Source organism: Pantherophis guttatus, chromosome 2 (assembly GCF_059756535.1).
Source record: "Pantherophis guttatus breed Tessera chromosome 2, ASM5975653v1, whole genome shotgun sequence".
In the NCBI taxonomy this organism is placed as follows: domain Eukaryota; kingdom Metazoa; phylum Chordata; class Lepidosauria; order Squamata; family Colubridae; genus Pantherophis; species Pantherophis guttatus.
In genome coordinates this window covers 260,145,743-260,167,499 of record NC_142064.1, presented here as the reverse complement: position 1 = coordinate 260,167,499, position 21,757 = coordinate 260,145,743, and the positions used below count along the sequence as shown (strand labels likewise).

The 21,757-nt window shown below is 44.5% G+C and overlaps 1 protein-coding gene across 1 annotated transcript; it reads right to left on the bottom strand.

The window, feature by feature from the left end:
• Window positions 1-650: 650 nt before the first annotated feature.
• Window positions 651-17,617, bottom strand: LOC148115668 (E3 ubiquitin-protein ligase TRIM39-like). Its single transcript, XM_087888172.1, has 7 exons — window positions 14,987-17,617; window positions 12,623-12,718; window positions 9,751-9,981; window positions 8,053-8,075; window positions 5,922-6,040; window positions 4,578-4,610; window positions 651-2,660 (listed from the first exon to the last, which is right to left on the bottom strand). The coding sequence occupies exons 1-7, from the start codon at window positions 15,398-15,400 to the stop codon at window positions 2,191-2,193; spliced, it is 1,386 nt and encodes a 461-aa protein (XP_087744298.1). The 5' UTR covers window positions 15,401-17,617; the 3' UTR covers window positions 651-2,190.
• Window positions 17,618-21,757: the final 4,140 nt, after the last annotated feature.

The following is a 21,757-nucleotide window of genomic DNA, read 5'->3' as shown; positions in this document are numbered from 1 at the left end:
AATATCTACCTACCTAACACCTACGGTATGTATTTATTGTGTATCCGGCCTTTATTCTTTCTACTAATAACTCAAAGTGGCAGACATATCCAACGCATCTTCCTCCTCCTATTTTCCCCACAATCCTGTGAGGTGGTTGGACTGAGAGAGAAGGACTGGCTCAAAGTCACCCAGCTGGCTTTCATGGCTAAGGCAGGACTTGAACTCAGTCTTCCTCTTCCTAGCCTGGCGCCTTAACCACTAGATCCCACTGGATCTGACTTCCATCTCATTTATATATGGCGGCATATAAATCACAAAAATAAATAAATAAATAAATAAAAAAATATGACTGCAACTACAGTACTACTACTAAACAGGTTTAGGGTTGAGACCTAATTTAGAGGACATTCACATCTAAATCTCTTTTAAATATTCCCCAGAAGTGGGGAGATGCAACGCAGAAACAACCCTAGAGGGAGTCAACAAAGACCTAAGGGAGGGAAGCCCCACCCCTTATTTACATATAGGGAAAAGGCAGAGCTGGCTGCCATCTTGAGTTTGTTGAAATGCCTTGGGACACCCTGGCCGTAATCCCCATCCCTTTCGATAGTCTGTTGGGCTAGATCAGTGGCTCCCAATTTGACATATGCAAAGTCAAATAATAAGCATTTTAACATTTCTCATTTTTAATGTATATAGACATTAAAAAGTGCTTTATGAGAGTGTTTCACACTTATGACCATTGCAGCATCCTCATGATTACTTGATCAAAATTCAGTCGCTTGGCTATTGACTCATATTTATGACGGTTGCAGGGTCCCCGAGTCATGTGATAGATTCCCCTTGCCTTCTTTTCCAACCATCCAGGCGCCTTCCCCTGGTACAGTCCATTCCTTGTGGCTGCCACTCCACTCAGCTCCCTCACATGGTTGGGTGGGGGTCAGATGGCTATTCAGCCAGTTCTCCCTCTCTCTCCTCTCTCCCCCACCCCCTCCTGCTTGCTGGTCTCTCCTGCCACTGCCTCTGCTCCTCCCGTGATTCCCCTGCCTGCCTCCCTTTCTCTCTTTCTCCTTCCTCCTCCTCCTTTCTCAACCTTTCCTCACACACTTTTCCCTTCTTTTCCCCCCACTCCTTTCTCTCCCTTTCCTCAACCCGTCCTCCTGTGTCGCTTCCCCCCCTCACTTGGTGGGGTGGAGGCCGAGTGAGCCAGGAGGCCCCACTTCCCTTCTCTCCCTTCTCCCTCAGGTTTGCCCCCAAAGAGACCCACCTATCCCTCTCGCCCTCTCTCTCTATCCACTGCTCCCCTCCTTTTTCCTGCCAAAACCTCCTCCTTTTCATTCCCTTCTTCCCCCGTGAGAGTTAAAATGGGGCAAAGCTCACTTAACAGCTGACTCACTTGGGAGCAGAAATTTGGGGCTCAATTGTAAGTCCAGGAGTACCTGTATTAGGTATCTTCATTAGGATTCCTCATTTGCTCCTTTGCCAACAGCAGCTTGTCAATCTTCAGTTCTTTAGATGCTTTGAGGGGTTCCAGAGATCTGCTGTCAGCATTCAAAGTCACCATATCAGTTAAGTTTCACTCCCCTTATTTATTTTTATCTCGCCTTTATTATTTTTACAAATAACTCAAGGTGGCAAACATATCCAACACATCTTCCTCCTCCTATACCTGTGAGGCTATAAAGCTTATATCGAGTGTAATATTTGCTGAAGCCCTGCTAGGGTTCCTTGGATTATGACAATTATGTGTTAAAAGGAAACGGGAGGAAAAAAGGGGGAAGGAAAGAAAAAAAGAAGGGGATGATTATAGAATATACAGAGTTATGGACACCTACACAATCATTGATTGCAACTAACATGAAACAAACAAGCATGATCCATAAATGGGATGAAGAGCTGTGACAGACATATAAAATCATGATTGACAGGCTTATCTATAAGGTATCTTTAATACTGATACACCTGAACACATGATGCTAAAGCCGATAAAGATCCTAGGACACCTCATTTTTTTTTTTATCCAGACAAATAGAAACGATGATCAGGTTATTCCTTTATAAGGACTGATTGACTGACCAGGGTGGCATAGAACAATAAAGGAAGCTGAAGTAGCAAAAAGCTAAGGAATCTCTGCTCTAAAGGCTTTCAGAGATCCCTGCTTGGCAAATAGGGATTTTTCCAAATTTTTGTTTATGGTTATCTCTTCTTTTAGGGGAGTGTCATGCAGGCGCCTTCAAACAAACAGAAATCGGGCAGAAGGGTCTCTCCAACCAAGGAAGCATCAGAGAATTTATGGAGCAGAGTTGCTGTGCTGGCATCAAAAAAGCTCACTTGTCCCCCTTCGCAGTTGAGAGAGATGCGGATCCTCGTGGGCTCCTCAGTCAGGACCAGGTCAGAGCGTTTTGATGGAGATATGGCTGTGTATTTCCCTAGGCCTTTCCAAAACGTGCAGAACATGGTCTGCTTATCAACCTTTGTTACATTCAGTGGTTTGCTGGCAACCCCTACACCCCATCCTTCTCTATCTCCAACAATAACTTCCCAGAAATGTCTCCCTGTGGAGAACTTCTGACAGCCACGGACAAAAGCATATTTTCCTTTAACTACTTTGACACTTTTCCGATCTTGAGAGACTTCAAGGTGGTTACTGGCTGTGTCTGGATCCAGAGTTACATTCTCTGTAAGGGGGAAGAGAAGGAAGGAAAAAAACAAGAGCTTCAGCTGCAGGCCTGGTTTGTGTCTTCAACTCTCAAGTGTTTAACCCTCTTGTGTGAATGGAGTTCAGCTTCCAAACACCTCCCCCCCCCAGGACTGGAAGACTCATTGTTCTTTTAAACAACACCTAAGCATTGCCTGGTCAAGAGTCCTCCAACTTTGGCAACTGTAAGACTTGCAGACTTTAACTAACAGAATTCCAATGGCTGATGGGGCTGCTATTGTCCAGGTCCCTCTGCTCCCTTTTCTCCAAGCACTCGGGCTCTCCCACACTCTTAGTCCCATCCTCTGTTAACTGCCGGCCTGTTCAGCGCTCCTCTGGCCTTCTCCTTCCATTCACTTAGGTTGCCTTCGCCATCTTCCAGTCCATCTGCCTCCCCTCCAGCTGCCACTAAGCTGCACACCTTCAGGATACGTTGACTACCTGTACAGCTTTTGGCTCCTCCCCTCAGCTCTTCGTCTCTTGGCTCCACTGGTCAATTCCCCTAGTCTCTAGTCTCCCATGTGGCTGCCACTCTGCTGATTACCGTCCAGCTTCACCATCCTGGATCGGGAATTCTGGGAACTGAAGTCCACAAGTCTCACAATGGCCAAGTCCTTCAAACACTTCATAGCACTCCACCTCTTCCAGAAGTTCAGGCAGAGCCGGAGGCTGCCATGTTTCAATTCTGAACTGGGAAAAGTCAGAAGGATCCCCCAGAGGTAACTTAGGACACATGATGGGATGGGAGGAAGCTCCATCTTTTTCTCTACGAGCATCAGGGTATCACAGGGATGTACAAAAGGGGATGATCTTATACAGGAAACCTCTGCTTTCACCAGTCTGATGGCCCACAGAGTGGAGGCAACCCAGATGCTCCAACTTTGCTATTTGCTTTGACCCAAAGGACCTAATTTCTGCTCCCAAAGACCTGGTCTCTCACCAACTTATAGTCAGGCAGTAAAATCAAGAGGATGTTATTAGCTTGGTAGGAATTCAAGATTCCTTTCACTCCCAGGTCATATTTTCCCATTTGTCCAGGTATTTCATTCTACACCAAGATTGGCTTCAGTTTTTTAGATTACCGTATTTTTCAGAGTATAAGACGCACCAGAGTATAAGACACAGCTTAGTTTTTGGGGAGGAAAATAGGGAAAAAAATCTGCCTACTAGGTATTCATCTGGCTATCGTCCTTAGTCTGGTCAGCTTCAGCACATTAGTTTGCTGGTTTTTTATCCCCTGCTTGGGGATAAAAAACAGCTTCTAAGGCACAGCTGAGAGGAAGCAGCAATGAGAAAAGCAGGCAAAGCTTCACTCGGCTGGTACCTGGTTAGGGCTGAAAAAAGCTTCTAAAGAACAGCTGAGAGTCGGAGCAAAGCAGGGAGACTGCTTCACTCAGGGAGTTGAGGGAGCAGGCAAAGCTGGGAAGATTGCTTGCTAGTGCTTCATTAGTGCCTCGGTGGGGCTGAAAAAAGCTTCCAAAAAGCTACATACGGAGTATAAGATGCACCCAAATTTTCAGCCTCTTTTAGGGGGGGGGGAAAGGTTCGTCTTACATTCCAAAAAATATGGTATGTATAGAACGGAACAGAGCAGAGCAGGAGTAGAGGAGTAGAACAGAACAGAACAGAACAGAACAGAACAGAACAACCGCTTGATTTGGCCAAATGTGATCAGACATACAAGGAATTTTTCTCCATTGCATTAGCTAATATTGTACATATAAATGGCAAGTAATAGTTCATAAATCATATAATCATTAAAGTTTACTGGATCATCATAGTCTTATATAGTAATTAATCCTATATTTTTCTTTTTGATCTATTATGTTTCTCTTCACATTACTGGCATCAGAGCTCAAAATAGCACGGAAATCCAATTCCTATAACTCATATTTACCTTCCTGTACTTGAAGTCCACTTTCCAGAGTATCTGGGGAAGAAAAGGGAGGAATTCAGCATCTCATCCCTGGAATTGGAGCAACAGAAGGGCCTCCCTCAGATTCCCTGATTTGTTTTCTTTGGCCTCAGATCAGGAAATAAGGAATAGGGAAAGCTACAAGCCAGAATGTCATTGGTGGCTATATATATTCCATCAGGTATAAATATATTCTACTATATATGCACCTCAGTGGTGCAGCGGACTAAAGTGCTATTAAGTGCTAGCACTTAGCTGCCAGCTGCCTACAATTAGTGCAAGTTCGAATCTCACCAGGCTGAAGGTTGACTCAGCCTTCCATCCTTTCGAGGGAGGTAAATTGAGGACCCGGATTGTGGGGGCAATAAGCCAACTTTGTATAGAACAACACCGCGGGGGTGGGGGGGGCAAAGCCCTAATAAGCAGGTATATACAAAAAAGAATGCAGGCTATTGCTATAATGCATTGTAAGCCGCCCTGAGTCTACGGAGAAGGGCGGCATATAAATTGGACTAATAAATAATAAAAATAAATAAATAAATTCCATATACAGGTAGTCCTCAAGTTACAACTATTTTTTTAGTGACGTTATAGCAGCACTGACAAAGGAGCTTTATGATCGGTTCTCACACTTATGACTGTTGCATCCTCCCCAGTCCCGTGATCAAAATTTGGGCACTTGGGAACCAGCTTGTATTTACGATGGTTGCAGCATCCCATGATTCTGGGATTGTCCTCTTCAACCTTCCTGGGGAGCTTCTGACACGCAAAGTCAATGCATGAATCCAGATTCATTTATCAACCACGATTCACTTAACTGCCGTGATTTTCTGAATAACTGTGGCAAAAATGTTCGTAAAATGGGGCACTGCTCACTTAACAACTGCCTTGCTTAGCAACAGAAATTTTCAGTTCAACTGAGGTCATAAGTCAAGAACTACCTGTATGTATTCCATTATACTTAGTGGAAACTTATTCTGCTTCCCCAGTGATCAGGGCATATGGATTTGGGCCAGGGGTGGCCTCCACTTACCTTCGCTACCGGTTCACAATGTGCGTGCGTGCGCAGAGTGTCTGTGATGATGTCCAGGTGGGTGGGCGGAGCCTCCTGCCACCGCTACTACCAGTTCGCAAGATCCAGAGCGAACCGGTAGGAACCCACCACTGATTTGGGCTACGAAGACTACAGGTAGTCTCCATTTACAATCCTAACTGAGACACTGATCCTGAAATCGATTCCTCTTTGATCCATGTGACATTGACCCAGAATCTCTCTTGGATGCTCAAAATGTCATCCAGTGTAAAACCTTGGTGGCTGTTTTTTACCTCTCAGTTTTTTCATGGCACTTTTCAGAAGCTCAGTCATATCACTGTAATCCCAGATTGTCCTCTTTGGCTCTAGAAGTAAATCCACTGGATTCTCATATGTTTCCTTAGCCTGGTACCTGGCAAGACAAAATAACAGAACAACAGAGTTGGAAGAGACCTTGTAGGTCATCTAGTCCAGCATCCCCCCCAACCACCCAAGCAGGAGACCCCACATTGTTTCTGACAGGTGGCAGTCCGGCCTCTTCTTGAAAACTTCCAGTGATCAAGCTCCCACTACTTCTGGAGGGAAGCTGTTTCATTGGTTGATTGTCCTCAGTCAGAAAATTTCTCCTTATTTCTAAGTTGAATCTCTCCTTGATCAGTTTCCATCCATTATTCCTTGCCTGGCCTTCAGGTGCTTTGCAAAACAGATTGACCCCCTTATCTCTGTGACAGATCGTCAAATATTGGAACACTCTCTCCAGAATGTGTGCATTGGGCTGTTCCATGCCTTGTATTTATGTGGTGCCTGGTTGTGTATGGCTTTTAGTTGTTAAGTGGGGTGTTGATGGACAGCTATTAAGTCATTGATTGTCATTTTCTTGTGTTGCCCTGTCCTCAGATCCTAAGTACCTGGTAAACTGGTGGTAAATCAGTATTCCTGTTGACTGACAAGGGCCCTGTTTCCCAGGCTTCAGTCAATTCTCTGGCTAGCTATTCAAATATGGGCACCATGTGCGACTCAGTGGATCCTGACCCAGAACTGCACTCATCTACCTTCATCAAGTTAAACAAGAGATCTAGTAGAGGCAACTAAGTTCCAGTTTTGGGCTCCCTACTCTTCAAAATTCTTGTGAATCTCTTGGCCAAAACAATGGATTTGTCAGAGTTTGCAGCAATCCAACCAGCACACAAGTAAATAATTCAGCAGGATTCATTTATAGAAGAAACTTCTTTATATACAATAATATAGAGCATGATGCATGTATACAATACCCATGCAGTAGAAGCCAGGACCAGAATAACCAGAACTCAGAAACACAGAAGCTATATTGCAAGGACAAAGTAACTCTTATATATATACAGATCAGTCAAGCTAAGCCCCGCCCAGGCTCCGAGCCATCTCCCATGGCTCACAATAGATCCTGTTTGTTAGTCACCAAACAGTTCCCATTAGCTGTCTTGTTGTTATTGCTATTCCAGCTCATAATTTCTTATACACTGACAGGATTGTATCTGACCAAATGACTGATGACTAATATGGGTGAGGTAGGTAAACAATTAGCAGATGGATATAACATTCAAACTGATCTTGATGGATTAAACTAGTGGTTCCCAAAGTGGGCGGGATGATTTACGGGGTGCTAAGAGGCAAGGGGGGCATCGGGGGGCGCTAAGAGGCAAAGGGGGTGGCAGAGAGTGCTGGAGTTGGGCTCCCCCCTGCAACTGTAACTCTTTTTAAATCAGACGTGATATGTAAGTCCGTGATGGCAAACCTATGGCACGCGTGCCACAGGTGGCATGTGGAGCCATGTCACCTGGCACGCGCGGCATCGGTCATTCCTCTTCCGGGTTCACAACCCAAAGCTCAGATCATCAGACTAGCTGGCCAGTGCACATGTGTGCATCAGAAACTGAAAGTTTGTTTCCCGGGGCACGCATGCCACTGGGCAGCTCCTCTTACCACGCGTGTGAGGCTGAACTCTTGGATGCTCTCTTATTGCTCTCTTTGCTTGCTATCGGTCGCTGCTTGCCCAAACCACTCGACCCAGGCCCAGCTGCTCCGCTCCTCGCCCACTTGATTGCTGTTGCCTTCCTAGCTTTTGGTAAGTTACAGGTGGGCTGCCGCGGATGGGGGGGAGGGGCTGGGGGGGCGGCATGCCTGGCTGGCTGCTGCCACCTGTGATGTGCTGCCCAGGAAGGAGGAGGGCTGTGGGGGGGAGGGGCTGGGGGGATTAAATATTGCTAATTATATTGTGTTGAGGTTGTCTGTTGAGGTTGTTTGGAAAGGTCTAAAAAGCCCTGAAATACAGTACGTTGTCTTTACAATAAAATACTGTGAAATAAAGAAAAAACCTTTCCAAAATAGGAAAACTGCTGGCAGAGCTGCTGATCTCTGAGTCTGTAAAGAAAAGGTGGATTTACTTACTTCTTCAAGATGCTTCCAATGTCCTAAAAAATAAAGAGAGGAAGCACTGAAAGGAGCCATTTCCTAGGCAGAAAATTAAATTCTTACAGTCACAAAATACATGAGTGAAACGTCTGGACAACCAGACACTAACAGACATACAAAATACTTCCATTTTTTTTAAAAAATCCATTGCTCTTTCCCCCCCCCCCTTTTTTTTAGAGTGGTATTGTTTTTACTTTCTTGTCTAAGAAACATTAGACCCAGATTGAATCCAACACAATTACAGAAAATATATATTTATATATAAAACATGATAGCAAAAAAAAAAGACTATTTGAAAAACAAAATAGTGAATCAATAGGATAAAAAAATCCCCTGCATTTATGCTTCCAGAATGAAGGCACTTTGGAAAATCCAGGTGGTTTTAATACTTTGGAGAAGGTGATCAGTGTTGGGTTTCTCCTTGGCCTGGAGATTTAAGGGAGGGGAAGACCCTACAAAGAACACCCACCACCACATCCCCCAATAGGGGATAGGAACCCCAAGCAGACATTCCTAAAATCGTGAAGAATATATATAGACAATTGACCAGAACTTTGAATTCCTGCTTTTTCTGAATTACATTATGTATCCCTAATATTAGCCATTACAGGCAGTCCTTGACTAAACAGTTCATTTAGTGACCGTTCAAAGTTACCACAGCACTGAAAAAAATTATTTATGATCATTTTTCACACTTAAGGCTCTTGCAGAAAAAGAGGATACAGAATACTATAAAATTTGGTATAGATGGTATGAGTGGTTGGAGGAAAGGAAAAATGAAGAAGAAAAATAAGGGGGAGATCAAGAAATGTCCAAAAATAATGGGGAAAATTGGTAAAATACAATTTAGTGATTGAAATGAAAAAGAGAAATATATTGTAAATGAAATGATGGGGACAGATAGTAATTTGGAATGAGATGAAGTAAAATTTGTGGAAATAGTAAATAATAAGGAAGGACCACTATGAAAAAGCTGTAAAAAGAGTCTTGTATATAAGTGTTGTATGTCTTGTATTGTTTTACTGTGTTATAAATAAACTTTTTTAAAAAAAGAAAGACTCTTGCAGCATCCCCATGGTCACATGATCAAAATTCAGCCACTGGGCAACCGATTCATATTTATGACGGTTGCAGCGTCCTGGGGTCATGTGATCACCATTAGTGACCTTCTGACAAGCAAAGTCAATGCAGAAGCCGGATTCATTTAACAACCGTGTTACTAACTTAACCACTGCAGAGATTCACTTAACAACAGCGGCAAGAAAAGTCATAAAATGGGGCAAAATTCACTTAACAATTGTTTCCCTCAGCAACAGAAATCTCAAGCCCAAGTGTGCTCATATGTCAAGGACTACCTGTAGTCTTCATACCTTCCAGTTTCCTTTCCATAGAAAGAGTCAAAAAGTTTACTAAATGAGGAGTTGAAAAAAAGATTTTGAACTTGGTCAAGCTAAAATAAGGAAGAATTTCCTGACAGTGAGAAATATTTATCAGTGGAACAGCCTGCCTCCCTGAGTTTTGGTGCTCCATCACTGAAGGATTCCAATAAGAGTTTGGACAACCATTTTTGGGGGATGGTTATGAGGTCTCCTGCCTTGGGTAGAAGATTGGACCAGAAGACCTCCAAGGTCCCTTCCAGCCCTAGGATTCTATGATCTCAACTTCCTGACTGACCTGTAAGAGTTTGCTGGCTGGCTGCTGAAGCTTCTCTTCTATCTCCTGGATGAGATGGTCAAGGGAGCCCAGTTCCTCCATGTGCTTGGCCAAACCCTTCTCCTTTCTTGCCATAATATCCTTCTCCGTTTCTTCCATTTTAGTCAATAGAAGCTTCTCCTGTGCTTCTAACCAGAGATGTAGCTCTCTGAATTCAGCCACTACATTTTTCTTCACTTCTTTGATGAGGTCCTAGAATAAGAAAGAGAAAAAGCAAAAGTCATAATTTTATTTTTAATTGTTTTACTTAATTATTTTTCTTTTATTTTAATTGTTATAATAATTAAACAGATTCCTTGAAGAATCCAGAAGTGAGGTGGGAGAATATCCGAAGCAAACAAAAAACCCATTTGATAATAAAAAGCGTAGGGGGAAAGGGTTTTTTTTTTTAAAGGCTCTAGTTTAATGACCTCTCATGAAAAATTTCTTAGCAATCCGGGATTCCAAAAAAGGAGACAGAAAAATGTTTGTGTTCACAATTTTTTCAATAGGATGAAATATGGTTTGCATTAATTTATTAAACAAAACAAACCCACTGTATTAAACAAAGCTCATGGGATAGGGGCACTTAACCCAACTGTGACTCATTCAGCCAATGGTGACATCTTAGTCCCCAGGTTAAGACCAAGTTCTGTGCCCTAACACCGTCTTTAACTTTAACCAGTGAGATGGTTCCGCCCCAGGCGCCTGATGGAACCCGAAAGGTTCCTGATGGAGCTTGGATCATTTCCCGCCTCCTTAACCCACGATTCCTCTGAGGCCCTAGTGGCGGCCTGGGATCAAATCGCTCCCTTAACCTTGGAGCGAGGGAGGACCCCTTTCAGGGCTGAGCTGAGGATTTTGCACAGTTTCTGGAAGATAAAATCGCTCAGATCCGGACCGGGTTGGACTCTGACTGAGCAGAGTCCACTGAGGAGACCGGGCCTAGTCCTCGGTTGAGTTTGAGCCTGTTTCGTTGGATGAAGTGGACAGGATTATGGGTCGGCTGGGGACCTCCACATGGGCATTGGACCCGAGTCCCTCCAGGCTTGTTTCTGTAGCCAGAGAGGTGACCGGAGACTGGATCAAGGCTGTTGTTATCGCCTCGCTGAGGGAGGGATTCATCCCCGCTGCACTCAAAGAGGCGGTGGTTCAACCCCTCCTTAAGAAGCCCAACCTGGACCCGGACTCCCTTAACAACTATTGTCTAGTCTGCAACCTCCGCTTTTTAGTGAAGGTTGTTGAGACCATGGTGGCACAGCAATTCTCTCATTTCCTGGAGGAAACAGACTACCTGGACCCTTACCAATCTGGTTTCAGGCGCAGTCACAGCATGGAAACGGCATTGGTCATCCTAGTGAATGATCTCTGGTGGGCCCGTGATGGGGTTGTTCCTCCATCCTGGTCCTTCTTGACCTCTCAGCGGCTTTTGATACCATCGACCATGGTATCCTACTGCAGCGACTCAGGGGGTTGGGGATAGGAGGCACTGTGTTGTAGTGGTTCTCCTCCTACCTCTTGGGTTGCTCGCAGTTTGTATCGGCGGGGGGGTCACAGATCCTCCCAGAGGCCCCTCACTTGTGGGGTGCCTCAGGGATCAGTTCTCTCCCCCCTGCTTTTTAACATCTATATGAAGCTGCTGGATAAGATCATTTGTGGTTTTGGGGTGAGGTATCACCAATATGCGGATGATACCCAGCTTTATATCTCCACCCCAGGCCACCCTGGGGATGCCCTTTCCGTGATGTCTTGTTGCCTGGAGACAGTGCGGGCTTGGATGGGAAGGAAAAGGCTCAGACTCAACCCTTCCAAGACTGAGTGGCTGAGGATGCCGGCATCTCGGGATCTAGAGGTACCATCTTTAGTGATCGGAGGGAGATTTTTACCCCCTCCAACAGGGTTCGCAATCTGGGTGTCCTCCTGGATTCTCGGCTGTCCCTGGATGATCATCTGACGGCCGTAACCAGGGGGGCTTTCACACAAGTACATCTTGTGCGCCAGTTGTGCCCTTTCCTAGACCGAGATGCCCTCGCCACGGTCACTCATGCCCTTGTTACTTCTCGGTTGGACTACTGTAACGCCCTCTACATGGGGCTGCCCTTGGGATGCATCCGGAGGCTCCAGCTAGTCCAGAATGCGGCCACGCAGGCAATTACGGGGGCTCCTTGTTACTCCTGTGTTACACCTTACCTGCGTGAGCTGCACTGGCTGCCGGTTGCTCTCCGGGTCCGTTTCAAGGTGCTGGTGCTTACCTATAAAGCCCTACATGGCTTAGGCCCGGGGTACTTACGGGACCATCTTCTGCCTTCCTCCCACCGTCCCATGCGCTCCCACAGAGCAGGCCTCCTCAGGGTGCCGTCGGCCAAACAATGTCGGCTAGCGGCCCCCAGGGGGAGAGCTTTCTCTGTTGGAGCGCCGACCCTCTGGAATGGACTGCCCACCGAGCTCAGGATAGCCCCCGACCCCCTCTCCTTTCCCCGCGAACTGAAGGCATGGCTGTTCCAACAATAATCTGATCGTGGGGTTGTACAATGCTATAATTTTAAATTGTTTTTAATGGGGGTTTTAATTTTAATTTGAATTAACACTGTGATTTGTATTGTTGATTGCTGTATGTAAGCCGCCCTGAGTCCTTCGAGAGAATGGCGGCATATAAATCACAATAATAAATAAATAAATAAATAAATAAATAAATAAATAAATAAATAAATAAATAAATAAATAAATAAATAAACTTGAATTTCATTTAAGTCAGAATTTGTACTAAAACACAGGGTGCCTATTATCAAAGATGGCAGACGGTGTTTTCCTTCCTAGTAGCTCAGAAGCTCTTCACCCTTGGATCAATACTTACAAGCATCTCCTGCACTGTTTGCTCTGTGTCTCCTTTGTATGTAGCTATTTTTTCTTTCTCCTCCTTCTGAGCCTTCAGGCAATCCTCCACCTTGATCTGAAAAATACAAGTTTTGAGTTTCTTTTCCGTAAAGAATTACATCGGAGGGAAGACCCAGTTAGAAGATATATGCAATCGTCATAAATTCATGGCAGTTGGCAAGCGTCCAAATTTTGATCATGTGACCACAGAATGCTGCAATGATCATAAGGGTGAAAAACATCATGTCACTTTTTTTATTGTCGTCGTAACTTTGAACAGTCACTAAACAAACGGTTCTAAGTCGAGGACTACCTGTAATGGTATTAAAGTGAGCTGCCTGAGTCTCCTGGTTGCAGTCATCCAGAAGCATCACTGAGAAATGAACGTTTGGCCTGATCCAGCAGGAGTGTTTTTCGGGGTCTGTACTCAAGACTTTGGAGGAATGACAATTTCATTCTAGAGCAAATGTGGAAAGGGAGCTGGCAAAGGGAGCCTATTTTGCCCTACAGGCAATTTCCCTTGCTAAGCAAGACAGTTAAGTGATGTTCTTGCTGCAGTTGTTTTTTAAAAAAAATAATATTTATTAAATTTTCAAAGATTAAAATATACAGTACAAAAAATAGAAAAGAATAAAAAATAAAAAACTATAACACACAGCAAAAACAAACAAACAAAAAGAAACACATCAAAACCTAAGCACTAGTAACAGCTTTTCTATATCGGCATCTCTATCCTAATTAACTGCCATACACAAATTCTACTTCTATCTGTCTTAACTTACATCCTTATCTAAGTTACAATATCTTCTATTCACAATTCGGTTTCGTAACAAAATATCGCTTATATTTTAGATTTACTCTCCAGCCAGGAATACCATCTATTCCAAATTAAATAGTCCTTCGGGTCTCCCCTTTTCTTAATTTCCATAGATAATCTGTCCATTTCTGCGCAGTCATAATTTTTTTAAATTATAAATTGGTCTGGAGGGGATATCCGGTTGTTTCCAATTTTGTGTTATGGCAAGTCTACACGCAGTTAGTATGTGTAATGTGATATATTGTAATTTTTTTTCCATTTTCCCTTCTTAAATACCAAGGAGGAATAGTTCCAGTTTTCTTTCTATCTTCCACCCAGTTATCTCTTCCAGGCATTTTTTTATCTTCCACCAAAATTTCCTAATCTTAGGGCAGGTCCACCACATATGGTAGAAGGTCCCTCGGCTATGGCCATACCTCCAACAATCCGGGGACCTGTTTTGAGAACATCCTTACCAATTTCGCTTGTGGCAGGTGCCATCGGTAAAACATCTTATAAAGATTCTCCTTGTAAGCAGCTGACATTGTTAGTTTATAGTTTCTCTCCCATAATTTATCCCATTGAGCCAAATGAATGTTATAGCCAAAATTTGTTGCCCAGCTAATCATTGTTTCCTTCACGGTTTCTTCTTCCATTTTAAATTTTAACAGAAAATTATATATTTTTGTGATCATTTTTTCTCTTGGTCCTAAAAATATCTTATCCAATTCCAATTGTTCTCTGTGTATACCATATTGTTCCCTGTCTTTTTTATATTTTGTCCTAATTTGCAAATATGGCCACCAGTCAATTTTTATTCCTTCTTTTTTTAAATTTTGTTCTGTTTTCAAATTTCCAAGGTCTTGCTGCAGTTGTTAAGTGAATCACTGCAGTTGTTCACTTTTAGTAACACAGTTGTGAAGTGATTCTGGCTTCCCAATTGACTTTGCTTGTGAGAAAGTCACTAAATGAATGGTTGTAATTCAAAGACTATGGTAAATCTGTCTTCAAAAAAATTGCAGCCACAAAGGATAAAGCAGGAGGTGAAGGTCTCAGGTTGGAATTAGGGAAGTTTGTTAAAGGAATGGCCGAGGCAGAAAGTTGCAGAGGAGTGTAATAACACCAGGAACCAATGGGGGGGACACATAGACATCAACTTTGGAAACTTCTTATTATAATAATAAAACACACAGCTCTTTTGATAAGAAAGCTAATTAGCACAAATACGCAATGTATGAAGAATGTGAGTAAAGTAGGCCAGGACAAGAAATCAAAAGAAACTCCTGTCAAGGAACCTTAATCTTAACCCTATATTTTGAATGTTTACATCGTTCAGGGGTCTTGGCTCCTTTAGCTGTTGAGACCCTTTTGTTGAAGTACGTCATTAAAAGTCCCGTGAGCCGCCTCTCCAGTCTGGTTCTAATTTGCATCTGCGCCAGGCTAAACCCAGTTTGTGGACAACAGAAAAAGTAAATTGGTCCAAGGATTGCCAGGAAGACCAAGGATCTGGATGCCCCTCCGCAGCGATTCCTCCTGGCTGATTCCTACCTGGTATTCCGGGAAAGCCTCCTCCGTAGGGATCACCGAGTGGCCCCTGTGCTCTTTGGATAGGTAGCAGACCAAGCAGATGAGGGTCTCGTGGTCCTTACAGAAGAGCTTGAGGGGCTCCCGGTGCTTCTGGCAGAGACTCCCTCCTTCCTCACCCGGATGGCTGCTGCATAGGCTGGCCCCTTCCAGCACCCGCGCCAGCTGCCAGTTGGAGAGGAGGCTGCGGGGCGCGAAGGTCTGTCTGCACTGGGGGCAGGAAGCCTCCGATTCCGACGTTCCCCAACTGCGGGTCAGGCAGCCCCGGCAGAAGTTGTGGCCGCACTCCGGGATGAGCACGGGGTCCTGGAAATAGTCCAGGCAGATGGAGCAGGTGGCGTCTTCCAGCAAAACAGGCAAGGACGCTTCGGCCGCCATCGCCTCCTCCTCCACCAGGACAAAGAAAGAGAAAGTTAAGTTTCGTTTCTTTTCCTCCAAATCAGGTGACCGCCTTTGGGCTCTGCCCAGATGGGAAACCGAAATGAATTGTTGTTATTCTTGTGCTCAGTCTCGCTGGCTGAGGGAAAAAAAAGTGTTTTATAAACAACAAACTGGAGAGAAGCAAACATTCGCAGGATGGACCCCCGATCAATTATTATTGGCCCAATCAGCTCGTCAAAGGGGGGGGGGGAGTTTTCAAAATAATAATCCTTCTTTTTCTTCCTTCTTCCATCTTCCTTCCTTCCTCCTCCCCCTCCTCCTCCTCTTCCTTCTCCTTCATATCCCTCATCGGACGTTGGCGATCATGTTGGCGATCCTATTTTTATCAACAGCCGCACGAAAAAGTGCTGCTTTTTAAAATCTGGGGAGAAGCAAATATTTTTGGGACAGACCCCCCCAGTCAATTACTGATCCAAGTATCCTACTAAAGGGAAAGATATTGAAAAATCCTGGGGAGAAAGAATCCTCCATGGGACTGATTCACCATCAATTATTATTCAGCCACCCACTTGTTAAAGGGGAAAATGCTTTTTTTAAAAATGGGAAGAATGAAATATTTATGGGACAGAAACGGAATGGAGTAAAGTTGGCATGGAGGAAACTGGGAGAAACCCTTGATAAAACCCCAAAGCCAATGCTGCAATCGATAGGATGTCTCACAGATAAAGGAGAATGTAGAAATTATAATCTGTTCCCTAACTTCTAAAATGAATATCTGGCAAAGGAAGACCTGCCTGGACTGTCCCTTTCCCAGCCAGGAAGTGGATCAGAAAAGTTCCAAAATTGGGCAAAGACTACCTTGTGGAATATGCAATATATAGAATGTAGAATGGGATCATTTGCTGGATGGAAATCTTCAAGTTTGACCAATGAGCTCCCTTAAGGCAAAAGATGGATAGAAAGAGCCATTAGGAGTCTCAGGCCAACCTAAGAGGGGGGAGATGTGGTGGGTGGAGAACATCTTATAGCCCCTTTGTTCAAGGGCTTTTGGGGGAGGCTTCCTTAGTCACAATGGGCTCCCCAAGGGGACATGGACATTCCCAAGCCCCTTCCTTTATCTTCCCATTTCAGAGATGGCACCTCATTTATGGAATGTCCTCCCCAGAGACCCTCAGTTGGCACCCACAGTGGCCTCATTTTGGCACCAGATGAAGACCTTTCTGTGTTGGGAGGGAGGGTAGAAGGAAGGAAGGAAGGAAGGAAGGAATCACTAATATGACTGAGGCTACTATGATGGTATTAAACAGATTTAGGGCCTGGAAACTATAGAGACCTAATTTCCATAACATTCACATCTAAATCTCTTTTTGATATCCCATATTTATGTTGCAGGAAAACCTTCAACCTAGGAAGTTTAAAATTTTATCATCTAGTGTGTTAAAGGAAAGTACTGTATAGCAAAATCCTATCTAATTTTTTAAAGTCTGTATTCTAACTAGTAAAATCACTGAAAATATTTCTGTATATCTTGCTGTAGCATCCTTTTTCTTACACTAATGGACACTCTTAGGTAACAATTCTGTTCCTAACTAATTGTTGTCCCCAATTGGGGTCTGAGCCTGGTGCTGAAGCCAATGAAGGATGCCAGACACGAGATGCAGGTTTTGATTGCTTTTTATTGGGGTACCCCAAGGAAAAGGGCTCCTGGCCAACATGCCAAGAGAGTCAATAACAAAAAATTAAGAAAGCTTTATACATTTTCACTAAAGAAGAAGGCGGGACAAGGCGGGATAGTAAGAAATATCATCTAATAAACATTTTAGTAATAATTCTACAACTTGTTTTATTGATCTCTAGCTGTCCCTATTCTTAAGCCTTGGCTAATGAATCCTCCAGGAGTTATCTAATACCCCTTTGATTTGCTGCAGGCCATCTCTATTCCTAACTTTTAGCTGAAGTCTGCAAGTTGCCTAACTGTTACTTGTATAAGCTTTCTAACTACCCAGAATTGTTACAAGCTTTACACATGCATATTTCCTGTGGATAAGCAGCCTTTGTTTTTGCCAGACAGACTCCACAATTACAGGCTTCCTGACTTACTTCCAAGTGTGTGCCATGACCTGGCTTCATTTTAGCAGACAGCCCATCATTCACACACACACACACCCGCCCCTGCCTTTGAATCTGAAAACGATTTAATTTTCCAAGATTCACCCAACATCAATATCCGGTTCTTAACCATTTGGAATCAGGCAACCATCCTGTCAGTCAATGCCACCAGCCTTTCCATTCGTCCATGGGGGGTGGGGGGAGGAGTTGCAGCTATCTTTGTGATGTGTGTAGTTCAGCTGTGGAATTCCTCCGATTTGTCCAGAATCTGCACACAGCATTGTTGTCCAAGTAGGGCACAGACACTTCCTTTGGATGCCATATATCTAGATATATCTCCGAATGGCTTCTTGATCTTCTGCTGCAGCAATAAAGAAACTCCCCAGTCTCATTAGCTAGGATTTCCTCCACTGCCTATATACGATACATTCATTCATTCATTCATTCATTCATTCATTCATTCATTCATTCATTCATTCATTTATTAGGTCGATTTATATGCCGCCCTTCTCCGGAGACTCAGGGCGGCTTACAATGCCTTAAGCAGTAGCTTTCATACTTTTGTATATACCTGCTTAGTAGGGCTTTTGGCCCCTCCTAAGCGGTGTTCTTTTTTATACAAAGTCACCTTATTGCCCCCACAATCTGGGTCTTTATTTTACTTACCTCGGAAGGATGGAAGGCTGAGTCAACCTTGAGCCTGGTGAGATTTAAACTCGCAGTAATTGCAGGCAGCTGGCAGCTAAGTGCTATTTAACAGCACTTTACTCCACTGCGCCACCAAGGCTCCTGTAACTGGCATTATTGAGGGTCCAGAGCCCACCGAACAAAGAAAGGGGTTGATAGTTTTTCAGGTACTTTCTGGATTGTTCAAGGTCCCTCTGGTTTCTAATCTTCCTTTCAGGTAAAGTGGGCATAATATAGGTGGGTGATAGGAACACAGTTACATAACAAATCATATGGTCTCATCCTGACAGTAGTTAAGCTTTTCTTTCCAGAACAATAACTGAACTCCCAGTTCTTCTACTGAGGAAGTCACAGGCTGCGCAGTCCAAGAATCAGATGGTGGGTATTTCATCACTCTGGAAGTGATCTATCCAAGATGCCAGGCCTTCCACTTTTAGTGCCACATGGGTGGTCAGAAGCACTTGAAACGGTCCCTTCCACTTCTGATCCAAGGAGGTTGTTAATCCCCATGTCTTTACAAGCACCCAGTCTGTAGGCTGAAACGGATGTACTGGATGATCTAGTCCAGGGTATTGATTTTCCTGCAGATAACAGGAAAGAAAACTCATAACCCCAGCGAGTTGTCTTACATATTGGTACAAGGTCAGTTCGCCCACCAGTGGGATGGAGGTCTCCTCTGCCTTTAGGGAGGGATGTGGTCGCCCAAAAAGGGCCTCAAAAGAGGCTCAAGCCCATTCGCTGTTGAGGTGCAATGTGCAGCCCTAACAACCTGAGTGGCAAAGTTTGCGATGAGGACAGGTGAGCCTCCTGGCATAAGTGAGCTAGCTGTTTTTTTTTTTTAAATCATTACCTTTTTCTGCCATAGGACTACTTGCCAGGTGGTAGACTGAGTAAAGCTTCCGAGCGATCTTTAACTGTTCACACAAACCTTAGCTGTGAAATATGGGTCACAATCAAAGGATATACTATTTGGCAGCCCAAACCCAGGAATGATTTCTTCCAGTAGGACGTTTACTACTTCATGCTCTCTATTAGTCCTGCAAGCAAAAGCCTCAGGCCATCCTGTGAAGGTCCATGCTAGTCCCACAACATACTCAAAAGCTTGCTTTCTAGGTAATTCAGTGAAGTCTATTTCCCAAATTGTCCCTGGGTAGTTGCCTTTAAGTTGGACTCCTAAGGGGTGGGCGCCTGGCTACTTTTGGATTATTTCTGGCATAGATCAGACAAACTGCTACAGCTTGGGAGGCTGCGGAATAGAGACCCTTGTCTACTACACAGCATGTCACTTAGTCTACCAGTGCCTTTGACCCCCCATTGTGTGCTGGCATGTATTTGTTATAAATGAATCCTCTGAGGTGTATTTGGTAGAATAGGTCTGCCCTCTCCCTTCCACCACCCATCCTTCCTCTCCCTGCCTCCAACTGATGTGGCCCATGTCCTACCCTTGGGAGTCCAAGGGAGTGGAGAAGTGGGTAGGGAGAAATAGGAATGAGGTAGGCTGTTCATTCTAAGTGTGGTAGGGAGGCTTCCTTAGCAGCTCCATCTGCAGCCCAATTTCCTTTTGTGTAAAGGGGAATCTTAGAATGTCCCTTGACATGTAAGACTGCTACTTGTTTTGTTTGCCAAGCAGCCTCCAATACTTTTAAAATTTGTGGGCTATATTTAATGGTTGATTCTCTTGCATTTAATAATCCTCTTTCCTTCCATAAGGCTCCATGGGCACGCAAGGCTCCAAAGGTATATTTGCTATTAATGTTTGTCTCACAGCCAGCTGTAAGGCTCTAGTTAGAGTGACCAGTTCAGCCAGTTGGGCAGAAATGTTTACTGGTAATGAGTTGACTTCTCCAACTTCCCATGCTGTCACCACTGCATATCCTGCCTTTCTCTGGCCTTCTACCATAAAGCTACCACCATTCACAGTCAGCATTTGGGATCGACTGATCACAAGTCTACCCGTCTGCCAAGCCCCCGCCGGTAGGTCTTTGGACCTACCCTGTCCTGTAGGGACAGGGGGATAGAGAGGGACACCTCGGACGGCCGAGAGGAACGGGCAGGTTCCTGGGGCCGGAGGCTTGCCCTCTGCGCCGGTAGCGGTGGAATGGCGGCCATGGCGGCTGGCCTGAGACCACGGCAACCGGGATACAAGAATGTGCAGGAGGAGAAGAGGAGAAGTGTTTGAGCAGGGGGCTAGACTAGAAGACCTCCAAGGCCCCCTTCCAGTTCTATTCTGATTGATTGATTGATTGACTTCCAGAATTTGTGAGCCAGCTGGCTCAGGAGTTTTTGGAGTTGAAGTCTGCAAATTATAAAAAGGCCATCGGTTCCCCCCACCCACCCACCCCACTTGCTAAAGGGAAAGATTTTGAAAAATCCCGGGGAGAAAGAAACATCCATTGTACAGATTGCCAAACAATTATTATGGATCCAACCAGCTTGTTAAAGGGGAAATTCTTTTATTTTTTAATAGGAAGAAGGAAACATTTATGAGACCAGAGGGAGTAAACTTGGGCTGAAAGAGACAGTAAGAAGCCCTTGATAAAAGCCCAAAACTAATGCTGCAATTGATGGGTTGTCTCAGAGATAAAGGAGAAATTAAACTCTTTTCAGTCACTTTTAATTGGAATATCCTTCAGAGAAAGAACTGCCTGGACTGCCCCCTTCCCAGCCATCCAATCAGGAAACGGATCAGGAAAAGCTGGAAAACTGGGCAAAAGTCAACCCGAGGAGGCAGCCTGGATCACTCTGTGGAAGGGAGACAGAGAAGACTATCTTGTAGATGTAGAATATGGAATATGTAGAATGTGGGATAGGATCATTTGCTGACTGGAAATCTTCACGTTTGACCAATGAAATGCCTCTTAAGGCAAAAGGTGGATAGAAAGAGGCATTAGGAGTCTCAGGCCAACTTAGGACAGGGGGACCCATGGGGAGAGGTGGGGGGATCTGGTGGGTGGAGAACATCTTATACACCTTTGTCCTTTGTTCAAGGGCTTTTTGGGGAGGCTTCTTTAATCCCAACAGGGTCTCTGAGGGGACATACAGAGTCCCAAGCCCCCTCCTTTATCTTGCCTTTTTGTTGGTGGCACCTCGTTTATGGAATGACCTCCCCAGAGTCCCTTAATTGGCACCCACAGTGGCCTCAGTTTGGCACCAGGTGAAGACCTTTCGAAGGAAGGAAGGAAGGAAGGAAGGAAGGGAGGGAGGGAGGGAGGGAGGGAGGGAGGGAGGAAGGAAGGAAGGAAGGAAGGAAGGATGAATATGACTGCAACTACAGTACTACTACTAAACAGGTTTAGGGCTGGGACCTCATTTAGAGGACATTCACATCTAAATCTCTTTTAAATATTCCCCAGAAGTGGGGAGATGTAAGGCAGAAACAACCCTAGAGGGAGTCAACAAAGACCTAAGGGAGGGAAGCCCCACCCCTTATTTACATATAGGGAAAAGGCGGAGCTGGCTGCCATCTTGAGTTTGTTGACATGCCTTGGGACACCCTGGCCGTAATCCCCATCCCTTTCGATAGTCTGTTGGGCTAGATCAGTGGCTCCCAATTTGACA

Excerpts from the sequence above, each read along its gene's own strand:
- LOC148115668 (XM_087888172.1), bottom strand. The coding sequence starts at position 15,400 with ATGGCGGCCGAAGCGTCCTTGCCTGTTTTGCTGGAAGACGCCACCTGC. Across the intron at positions 9,982-12,622 it reads AAACAGTGCAGGAGATGCTT|GACCTCATCAAAGAAGTGAA; the intron begins GTAAGTATTGAT and ends TTCTTATTCTAG. Across the intron at positions 8,076-9,750 it reads CAGCCAGCAAACTCTTACAG|GACATTGGAAGCATCTTGAA; the intron begins GTCAGTCAGGAA and ends TTTATTTTTTAG.